Source organism: Xyrauchen texanus, chromosome 47 (assembly GCF_025860055.1).
Source record: "Xyrauchen texanus isolate HMW12.3.18 chromosome 47, RBS_HiC_50CHRs, whole genome shotgun sequence".
In the NCBI taxonomy this organism is placed as follows: Eukaryota; Metazoa; Chordata; class Actinopteri; order Cypriniformes; family Catostomidae; genus Xyrauchen; species Xyrauchen texanus.
In genome coordinates, this window is record NC_068322.1 from 15,714,594 (window position 1) to 15,726,888 (window position 12,295).

At 38.6% G+C, this 12,295-nt stretch overlaps 1 protein-coding gene across 1 annotated transcript in view; it reads right to left on the reverse strand.

Annotated features, from left to right (window-relative positions):
• Positions 1–706: 706 nt before the first annotated feature.
• The window catches only part of snd1 (staphylococcal nuclease and tudor domain containing 1), a 220,790-nt gene continuing 209,201 nt past the window's right edge, over positions 707–12,295 (reverse strand). Inside the window, exons 23-25 of the mRNA XM_052120467.1 lie at positions 11,781–11,984; positions 3,941–3,985; positions 707–1,630 (exon numbers count right to left, since the gene is read on the reverse strand). Of these exons, the coding sequence (XP_051976427.1) occupies positions 1,565–1,630; positions 3,941–3,985; positions 11,781–11,984 (315 nt within the window). The 3' untranslated portion in view covers positions 707–1,564. The remainder of the gene's footprint in view (positions 1,631–3,940; positions 3,986–11,780; positions 11,985–12,295) is intronic.

Here is a 12,295-nt window from a genome sequence, read left to right on the forward strand (position 1 = left end):
TGTCCTATTCAAAGAAGATGCTACATTCTACATAAACTAAGGGTGTATTACCTTATGATAACTATTATTATAGAGCAATAAAAGAGGCAGTGCAATATTGTGAATGGTCACAGCTAAAGAGCGTTGTTAGGCATGATGCACTGCAACCCCTTCAGCCATGATTATATTCCTAATATACTGTATGTCAGCCTTTCATTTGTTAATGCTTTTATAAAATTATATTTTTACATTTTATAAAATGATAAATACATTGAAACTCATGAGAACTTGTTAAATTAGCACTAAACACATTGATCATGAACATGCAAGTGAGGTCAAGGTTTTATCTGAAGAAAAAAAAAGAAGAAATTTTAGGTTGAAAAGGTATATTTATGATATTTTGGGTCCTTTTTAAGCTTTGAAGCTAGCTATTTTCAACTAGCATTGTATTGAATGGATGGACTGCGATATTCATAAAAAGGTTTCCTTTCCTTTTGAGTTCCTCTGTCATACAGATTTGGAATGACAGAGAATAAATTGACAGAATTGACATTATTTATGGGTTTACACAGTCATACACAGTAGCTAGTCATGTCATAGCTGTTACCATACCATGTATATCAGCACAGGTGGAATGCTGTATTGATCAGCATCCAGGACCAAAACTATACATTTTATAATGTTCTTTAAATGGCTGTTAACATCAATCAAAACCAGGCAGACAACATGACACTTTGCTCATTTTTATTGATCAGATTTAAATACAATGACAGGGTTTACCTCAGAAGGGTACAAATTCAAACACTGCTTCTGTAATGGCGAGCAAGAGCGGGAAAATAAATGACCATTAAGTAAACCTCACAGGGGAGGCCGAAAGACGCTTGTAAAGGTGCTGGCAGCTTTTCTTTTGCCACAGAAAACAGAGAAAACACTTCCTACATAAACGCCCATAAATGCCACTGAACACTCAGATCACATCAGAGACAAAAATACACTCGGTAAGTTCCCTTGATTAGTTTTGCATCTAACTTTAAAAAATAAAATAAAAGAAAAAAATCCATATTGAAATACAGAATCTTCTCATAATTAGAGAGATGTTTTCTCAGCAAGCTGTTGAGTTCATAGTTGCTCTGTGCATCCGCCTCATTTTTGTATTTTTGTTTTTTAAAAAGTCGACCTCAAACATAGAAATCTGATTGGGCAGAACAGATTTGCTATGATGGGCTTAGACAGCTGGTGATTGGCAAAAAATTCACATGAAAAAAGTAAAGGACAGATGATTGGCTAACATTTGTATATTTAAGTTTAAGGTAAATTAATTGGTCATATTTGAAATGGATACAGGTAGATTATCTGTAGTCTATTTGCTTAAAAAAATAAAATTAAAAAAGAAACAAAGTCCTTGGGCAGAAGAGAGGATATGCACAAAACATATATATATATTTAAACAATGGAAAGATGCAAATGTTCCAAAAAAAAAAAAAAAGCATACTGGTGTTTTCTTAAGATTATTTCATGATTTTAAGTGTGTATTGTGTTCTCTGCAAATGCAGCTGGTCTTCTACAAGGTCGTTGGAATGGCGACTTAGCGTCTGTACCCAAATTCATCTGCGTCGTCATCACGAAAATCTCCGTAACGCCAAATGTTGAGCTGAAAATTAAATAGAAATATTATAAAAAGCTACATTAAATAGTAGCTCCAACAAAAATGTATTATAAAGGAAAAATATTCAAGCATTAGACCCCCCCTCACCAATTCTAAATCAAATTTCAATGAAATATATTTTTTAAAAAAGAAAGAAAAAAAAACAAAAAAACAAACAGGCTGCAAGATATTTAACAGCACTGATTCACCATAAATAAATCTTGATAAGCATTTTCTGCCCATGTATCTGTGAGACTGATGCCCAGATGGCCGGTGTGTACAGAGGATCATTAAAACACAAGCTGGTCTGTAATATCACCACACCTCAGTAATAACGAGGTGAACATTCGTTTACAGTTCTTTTTAAAAACAGTCCCTTCAAATGCAGTTATGTGTGAAGGCTTTTCCTCGGACAAATTCAAACACAACCTTTTTTAACATTGGCTTTGCCACATAAAGCACTGGAACGCTTTCCCGCTAAATGTTTCATGTACATGATGGTGGATCATTTCAGCTTCAGAGATTCTTAGGGAAGATGGAAAATCATTTTATATGCCACACAGAGGCTTTTATCTTTTTTCTCTGATTTGCTGCCGTTGTGTGTGTGTTCAGCTGTTAACTCGGAGAGAATCACAGTTAATTAGCGGCTATGATAATTAGTGCTGTCGTTAGCAGGGACATCATCATCAAGCTCTTGGGTTGGCATGGTTCTCTCTTCTGCTCGAGTCTGCTTAACTAATCATTGGCCTGTGATGGGGAGCTGTTTTTAAGCCAGATGACCATGTTTTACCTTCACCACACCACACAAAATGAAAACCTATGTTTTCAGGTAGTATAAAGCTGGCTGTGGGAGCAAATGCCAACTCTGAAAATGTAACTCTTTAATTTCCTGTGCAAAAAAAGGACAATAAGCCATCCAGCACTGGCGACGTAACATACAGACAAGCAGCGAAGAGGAGAGGCATAAATAAGGGATTATGTACAGTCAGCTGGTCATTATGCAAAATATACCCTGACAGGTTGACTTCAAGAAAATACTTGTCAGACTGCTTATTACACGACTATTACCTTTTATTACATTCTAGAGTACTCAATTATGATTGGTCAATGGTTGGTTAGTAGCCAAAGACCACGGAAGAAAGAGACTGTGAAGTGATATGAGAATCATGAAACTAGCACAGCTACATTGGAAATTGGTTGCCTGGGAGAGTTGTCAACGATATGGTTTAGAAGTCATTAAACAGAAATATTTGACCGCAGAATGCCACAATGATAATTCTGATTGCTGCTGGATACTTTTCTGGCTGCTTATGGAGACCGGTACTGGGGTCCATAAGGAACAATGTAAAAACAACAACAAAGATTCATTCAAATGGAGAACCAAAACCATTTTAAAATGTTAGTTGGTGTAAAAATGTGTTCAGGCACAACTTCAGTTGTTAGCTGTCATAGCAACTCAAAATAGTTAATGATATCAAGGTAATGAATCCTTGGCTATTGCTTCATATAATCTAGCCACTCCTTAAAGTCCCAGAGAAGTGCCTTGAAAAACCTCAGAAAAAATGGCTACATTAAAAATAAACTCCAGACACCTTCCTGGCATCTAGCTAACACGGGCGCGTTCCAATTAGAAGTGATCAACCCTATGCCCTATTCCCTTTAAAGACAATTACCCTCCATTCTGAGAGCATCACATGGCTGAAAGGTGATAACGATCACTCACAGCTCACTTTTTAAGCAATTATTATGGGAAAGTCTGTTTAGAACGACCCCAATTCATTGTTTGCGCTCCCTATGAAGTTCCCTGCAAAGGTATCATCATCGCAGGTTAAAACGCAACCATGTGCGCTGAGTAGATTGAGGGGGAGGGTGCGTTCTTGTGCTAGAACACTTTTGATTGGACAAAATTAATGCAGTAAGTTGTGATTCATACATTTTTCAGGGTCCATTTAGATGTACACTAGCATACAGATTACATTAAAGCTAATGGATATGGACTAAAAATAGCAAAACATTCATTATAATTTCAAGGGATCTTTAATCTTTGAGGGGTGAGGCACTGTCCAATGATGGTCAGCACTACTCTGAAAATATTGGCACTATGGAGCCACATGCTTTTTTTTTTTATTTGGCAATTTATAAAAATTTAATACAGTAAATTTCAAAATATCTGTTAAGAGCGTATGCTGATGTGAGACAAAATGAAAACAGGCTTCTGGTATAAATCTTTAGTGTTCAGGAAAAAAGGTGAACAGAGCGGAGATTAAAAAAATAATCACGAGTTTAAATGACAAAAGGGTTACGGAATTATCTTACCCTTGCGCTTTTGGCAGATTCCTGGGTATTCAGATACTCGGTCACCTAAAACACACAAAAGACACAGTATTTAGACAGAGCAGGGCTTAGCAGTTCATTGGAAGCCTTTAAAATACCTAAACATTAACATCACATTAGTGAACTACAGGAAACTTCACATGAAATAAATGACACATGGGACATTAACATGAATAGAGATTGCATTAAAAAAATGACAGCATTTTCCAAGATTGATGTGGTGCTGATTCCACATCAGTCAATCAATGTAAGTGCACCTTGTTTATTAAATATCTCTGATCATCTGTGTGGCGATCAGAGCGGTTTGCTTTGAGAAGATGTATTCAATTACAAGTGAACGTGTGGGTGGTTACAGCTACTAGGCAGTTTTCTCTCTCCTTTTCTGAGCCTCACAAAGAGCTGCATCACAGTCAGGCCTTCACAGCACTAACCATATTGACCATTTCTGCCACAGCAAGCATTTAGAGTCACTGACTAAGGCACAGATGAGTCAGAGAGTGAGAGCAAATGTAAAAAAAACAGCAGACGAGTCAAGAGAGAGAGAGAGATTTTCTTAGTTCCTGGTTCGTAGCAGTATAGCCTGCCATTATGATGGATGGCTTGCAAAATAAAGCTGGGAAAATTCAATGAGCTTCCATATTAAAAAAAAGAGGGAACATGTTTCTCAAAGAACTGGGAATGAGATCACAGTCAAGGATCACAAAGATGCCAGATGTCTAACGTATGCTCTTTTTTTGGTATGTGTGTGTGTTATTTAGAGGGGTTTAATTGGCTGGCTGAAGAGCAGATAATTCTTTAAAATTTAAGATCATGCGTGGAAAGATGGTGAGGTACATCTGGACCCTCCAGCTGCAGACAGCAGAGAAAAGTGCAGATAATGCACCCTCCATCCATCAAGTGTCCGACGCCCCACGACACGCAACACAGCACCTCATGAGCTACATTCACACGCACAGAGTCGCATACAACATCAGCATTATCACACACACTCCTTCCCATCATCATTTGGGCTGGGCCATTACAATCATATACTGATATATGGTCATTCTTTTTCTTATGATATTTCATAGACACCAGGATCAGAAATGAACCAAAGCTTGAGGCAAAAATGTCACAGTGATAAAAATGACCCAAATATAAAAATCAATAAAATGTGCAGGGGAAAATTCTGTTATCTAACATTAGATATATTATTATCTAGCTGTGAGTTTATACACCCACAGTGACAATTATTTGAATATATAAAGTATTCGTCATGAATATATAACTCACTGTATGAAATGTTATGCCCAGAAAATTAACTCCAGGCTAACAAATATTTCAATATATTGTATACATTTATGACATTAAAAACATGTGACAAGCTGTGAAAAAAAAGACAACATGCACCGACCTGATGAAAAATACCTTGTCCAAACAAATTGAAATATTTCTGTTAAAATCTGCCTTCATAATATAGTTGACCCTTACCTTAAATGGATAGTTCACCCAAAAATGAAAATTCTCTCATATTTTACCCCTTATGCCATCTCATATGTATATGACTTTCTTCTGCAGAACACAAATTAATAGTTTTATTAGAATATCTCTGCTCTGTAGGTCCATACAATGCAAGTGAATGAGTGCCAATATTTTTCAAGCTCCAAAATGCACAAAGTCAGTATAAAAGTAATCTATAAGACTCCAGAAGATATCACTTTAGCCACTGAAGCCACTGAAGTGATATGGTAAATGGTCTGCACTTCTATAGCGCCTTTTTAACCTTAATGGTATTCAAAGTGCTTCACACTGTGACTCATTCACCCATTCACACACACATTCATACACCTGGGAGCATCTTGGGGTTCAGTGTCTTGCCCAAGGACACTTCGGCATGTGAAGTCGTGTGGGCCGGGATTCAAACCACCAACCCTGCGATTAGTGGCCGACCGGCTCTACCAACTGAGCCACAGCCAATGGCAATATGCAAATCACCAAAAACAAGAGGACGACTCAAATATTTAACTCTCAACCACACCTATCATATCACTTCAGAAGATATGGATTTAACCATTTGAGACTTATGGATTACTTTTATGCTGTGTTTGTGCATTTTGGAGCTTGAAAATGTTGGCACCCATTCACTTGCATTGTGAGGACCTACAGAGCTGAAATATTCTTCTACAAATCGTAATTTGTGTTCTGCAGAAGAAAGGAAGTCATACACATGATGAGAGAATTTTCATTTTTGGGTGAACTATCCCTTTAATGAATGTTAGTGTAGTATAATTATGTTCGCTTGCCAACAGCTATAACAAAAATTGTATGGTAAAAATGCATCTAGGGCAGTATAATTCACAAAAATATTTGTAATTTAAGAGGCTTTTAAACTAGGTGTTTCAACCCCAAATAAAAAGCCTCTGCTAGAGAAAACACACATTTGCAGTAGACCTTGTGACTAATTCCCCATGTGACAACTAGCCCCAGACTCCCCTATATGCAGTATATCCCCACGCAGGGGCAGGCTGGGTCTCACGCAACATTTGGCACATTTTCAATCGCAACCCAGTTATGATTTGATATAATGTTTGCAATGTACTGAATTCAATCTTATGTACTATGACATCAATTCTTGAGGTAGTTAGGGATGCCTAGCCTAATCATCATCATTACTATTGAGTGTTAAAATGATACAAAGAAGGCGAATTCCCAAAAAACAGACACTTCTACTCCATTTAGCTCAAAAAACACACACACGGTTCTGAGCCATTTATTTATCCTCTATTCTTAGTCCTCTCTCTGGTAGGTTCAGGTGGTTGAGTTTTAGCAATTTGAAGACTGTATCAGATCTATTTTTTCTGTCTCTCAGCAAGAACTGATGGACAATGATCAGCATGGTGGTGTTTTTAAAAACCCTCTATAATACAGAGTAATACGGATGGGCCCGGAAATCAAAGCTTACACAGACACGGCCACACACCAATAGAAGAGAACACTTTGGACTTTGATCATCTCAGAGTAAAGATTAAACAGAGATGCTGGAGGTGAAAAGGGTTCTCTGTCCCATATCAACACTGTGCTGAATCCACAGGGTATGGGAATGAAATAGGGTTTTTAGGTAGTGATGCGTGTCTTTCAGCATGTGTCCCGGGCTATTTGTGTTGGGGGGTACCTTTAATACAAAAGAGCAGAAAATTCCCATTTTAAGCTCAGTACAAACAATTAAAGTTGAATTGGCAATGGAACTCTCAGAAGCAAGGCATGATATGATTGGACATGGGATGTCCAATAAGTGTCTGTCAGCCACCCAACAAGTGATTTATTTGTGTTGAAACAAACACTTGAGTGCCAGCAAGGAGTGTTAACAACTCCCAAACTACTGACCACTTCTACTGTTTCTGTATGCGGTATGTATACATTGCACAGTATACAAAGTTTATGTATAAGCCAAAATGAGCAGTATACAACCAGAGGTCATGTAACAATGTAGTATATTAGGGTTGGGTAAAATATAGCTTTGTAAAATTAATATTTTTCATAATGCACCAAGTTAGTAGGTCCTCTGTACAAATAATGGCATCAGCTGGGAGATAATTTTTTTCATATGCAAGCAAAATGGATATGATAACTGATATATACCCAAATCAAAATCAAGAGTTTATGAATTGGATCTAAATCGAATAGGGAGATCTGTAACAATAATACCCGGCTCTAAAGCCTACTACTGTTTGAAAGCTTGAATGCATGTGAAACAGTATGTTAAAAACTGCACATGTATGTATATATACACTCACCTAAAGGATTATTAGGAACACCATACTAATACTGTGTTTGACCCCCTTTCGCCTTCAGAACTGCCTTAATTCTACGTGGCATTGATTCAACAAGGTGCTGAAAGCATTCTTTAGAAATGTTGGCCCATATTGATAGGATAGCATCTTGCAGTTGATGGAGATTTGTGGGATGCACATCCAGGGCACGAAGCTCCCGTTCCACCACATCCCAAAGATGCTCTATTGGGTTGAGATCTGGTGAATGTGGGGGCCATTTTAGTACAGTGAACTCATTGTCATGTTCAAGAAACCAATTTGAAATGATTCGAGCTTTGTGACATGGTGCATTATCCTGCTGGAAGTAGCCATCAGAGGATGGGTACATGGTGGCCATAAAGGGATGGACATGGTCAGAAACAATGCTCAAGTAGGCCGTGGCATTTAAACGATGCCCAATTGGCACTAAGGGGCCTAAAGTGTGCCAAGAAAACATCCCCCACACCATTACACCACCACCACCAGCCTGCACAGTGGTAACAAGGCATGATGGATCCATGTTCTCATTCTGTTTACGCCAAATTCTGACTCTACCATCTGAATGTCTCAACAAATCAAGACTCATCAGACCAGGCAACATTTTTCCAGTCTTCAACTGTCCAATTTTGGTGAGCTCTTGCAAATTGTAGCCTCTTTTTCCTATTTGTAGTGGAGATGAGTGGTACCCGGTGGGGTCTTCTGCTGTTGTAGCCCATCCGCCTCAAGGATGTGCGTGTTGTGGCTTCACAAATGCTTTGCTGCATACCTCGGTTGTAACGAGTGGTTATTTCAGGCAAAGTTGCTCTTCTATCAGCTTGAATCAGTCAGCCCATTCTCCTCTGACCTCTAGCATCAACAAGGCATTTTCGCCCACAGGACTGCCGCATACTGGATGTTTTTCCCTTTTCACACCATTCTTTGTAAACCCTAGAAATGGTTGTGCGTGAAAATCCCAGTAACTGAGCAGATTGTGAAATACTCAGACCGGCCCGTCTGGCACCAACAACCATGCCACGCTCAAAATTGCTTAAATCACTTTTCTTTCACATTCTGACATTCAGTTTGGAGTTCAGGAGATTGTCTTGACCAGGACCACACCCCTAAATGCATTGAAGCAACTGCCATGTGATTGGTTGATTAGATAATTGCATTAATGAGAAATTGAACAGGTGTTCCTAATACTCCTTTAGGTGAGTGTATATATATATATATATATATATATATATATATATATATATATATATATATATATATATATATATATATATATATATATTTCTCTTCAATTGCATACAATTGTACAATTATACCACTAAGGTAATGGCAGTCTGATTCGCTTAAAGGAGAACAAAACAATGACTTTTCAAGTAGTACAATAGGTTGAAAAGAAACTGCAATATGTGGTGCTTAAAACTACTGCTCCCATGAGACAAGCTCATCTCCTGGCCACAGAACAACCATAATAAAAACACTACACATCCCCCGAGTATGATTATATGGACTGCACAGCTCAATATCCCAATATGAGTGAGAAAGGGTATTAACAGTGCTCTAGATTCATCAAGCGAACCACCGGTTTGTACAACATTTGCTGTCATCAGACCACCTTCCAAGTCTTAATGAGTATCTCAAAGAGAAGAATATTATACATAAACTAGGAATGTTGCAATTACCTGATTTCACAATTAACCGCGATTAAAATGGTCACGGTTATTAAACCGTAAGAATTTGGAAGCTACGGTTAAAAACCGGAAAAAACAACAACCATGTTGTCTATTTTAAAAATAATTACTGAAAATTAGTCTTTAAGTGTGCATTTCAGTGTCAGAAGAGCCTTCACGTCAAGAGCATATCTATGATGGTTCTGAAATAAAGCCATAATCACATCAGGGGAGGCGTCTCAGACAAGACTGAAGTTCTTTCAGTAATACCTGCAGATGCAGCATAAATGTACTGACCTCAGAGCAGCTTCATTTAAGTAACTTTTTGGTTTGTTATAAACTGCCCAATAGAAACCCTACTTTCAATCCTCTGGCTTCTGATAAAGTACCGACATCTCATTCAGCACCCCAGGACAAGAGAAAACCAAAGAAAGAGATATTCTGGACAAGAATTGACAAAAATAGACAGAAAGAGCAGTGTTTGTCAAACACCGGGAGGGAAATGACACATTGATTTGTAACTAACACACAGCCATTGATCCTGAGGACAGATGGAGCTCATACACTTATCGGAAGGCCTGCGTTACCCCGCACAGGTGGAGAGAAAAAGAACCTGAAGGCCTTATCTGTCACTCTCGCTTATTCTATTCCTTTCAGGCAGACATTCCCGTATTTCACTCCGACTTTTACTTCAAAGATTCCTTCCTTCTCTCATTAGAATGGATATTCAAGGACTCGTTTTATACTAGACCACAGTGAAAGTGACTGGGAAGTCAGGTGTCAAGCATGGTAGACATCCTTCAGAAGCCAAGAGGACGTACACAAAAAGAGATTTCATGGCTTGGCACATCATAGAGCTTCATATGTTTAAAATAAAGAAAATATCAAAGAAAGAGACGGAGGAAGGTAGGGGTTACGGGTAGGGTGGTACTGTGTATCATGAAGGCAGTGTAAATAATCAGGGTGTATTAACAGCTTTTTTTAATCATAGCTCATTTAGGAAGGAATGAAAGGTCTGACCCACTGCTTTGCCTTTAATTCTACAGATTATGATTTATCACACTGCTTTCACCAACAAATACATGCAAATTTCCAAACTATGTCCTCCTGCACACAGTACGCTGCACCGGAGGCCAAACCAGCAGCTAAAAAAAGATGGGAAGGGGAAGGAGAGGAGAACGAGAGAATGCGTGAGTGGGAAAGATAATGAATGGAGAAAGTGAGACAAGAGAAATGCGTATAAAAAAAGACGAGTGGCATGTCGCCATCACAAACTGAAGTGCCAGAGCTCATCAGAGACAGGCATCTAATGCCAGCTTGCCTGAGAGCACAGGTAAGAGGCAGGTAGGATCAACACAATCTACAAACTGTTTCTGAGACAAGCAGACTCAGAAAAACTAACTTGTGTAGATTCACAAGATTTATGAATAAAACCAACATCCACTTTAGAGGTCAGGGCTACAGGTCAATGGCCTGAATAGTGGATCAGAGGTCACGGAAATGAGGGGTGTTATATCAGGTGATAATAGCTAAACATCGCTAAACACCCATGCATGCTTATTGTTAAACACTACTTATGGAAAGACAGTTCTAGATGGCTAATATAAACTGCTGGTTGTGATTCTTAGGATTACTCAAACTCCAAGTGTTAAAATCTCTCTTGAACCCCCCAAAAATGGAAGCGCTTATAAGGGATCAAGAGTCTTGCTTCCAACTGCTTATGAATTAACAACTATTAAATGGATTTGAAAGTTACAGCTTGTGAGAAAATTCATAAACTGACCACTGACAGGATGCCATTGAATAAGTCCTCTCAGGTCCTCAGGTCCCCTGAATGCTAGTGTGTTTGCATACACAAACAATGGTCACAACCAAAGGTACAATATTTTAAATATGTTCAAGATATTGCACAAGCATTACATAATAGTAGAGTGAAGACTTAACAAGGGATGAACGAATGGCCAGTGCCTCGTAATTGTATAAAATGGCAGCCGTCAGGGTCCCTGCTGTGTGATCAGTGTTGAACTGCTGGTGAAACAGCGAGGTGCATTGCAGGGCATATAGATTATAACACGTCCCAGATAGAACTAATGTGAGAAACCCTGTGACTCATATTTGTCTAGGATTCCAGCTAGCCTACATAACAGACCAAAAAAACAAAAAAACAGCTAATTTGCTAAAATGTGAAAAAAGGGTCTATAATGTGTGTCTATATGTCTGCATTCTCTTCCATTCCATTGTGCTCTGTACAATGTTTTTGAAAGCAAGCACATATCTTGTGTGAACACCCCTTACACTCTGCACATTTACTGATATATGATCACGTGTTTATACTGATGTGTTTGTAGAGCGTTACAGTTTGGTCTCACTCACCATTTTCTGGAGATGTTTCTCTTTCCGTACATCTACCATTACAAGCCCCTCTTTCACCAAACCTAGACCCGCGTCATCCTTTGAGTCAGCGAACTGCAGCGTGACATGCGGACAGACGGCTCCACTGTACTCCACATTCAGCAGACACTGTGTGTTCTGAATGTCCCTGACCAAACTGTCCACGGCATCGACCCGTGCATCCTCCTGCAGGCGGGGAATCATATGGGTTAGTGCATGTCACATATCTATGTATCCATTCATTAAAACAAATAGTTAATATGTTTAAGCACTGCAGTGGCTGAGATTCCAGTTTCTAAAACCTCTTTGAATTTGTGTGACTCAAACACACACACACTTAGAATTACACACAAAACAAACTATTGATAGACATTCCAAGGTCCTCAATGTGTGCCCTGAGCCAATCGGAGTCAATCATTCAAACTGACGCCACTAAGTCATCTCTTCAGCTACAGAACTGCTCATTCATCACAATAAAGCACACACACAGATAATGA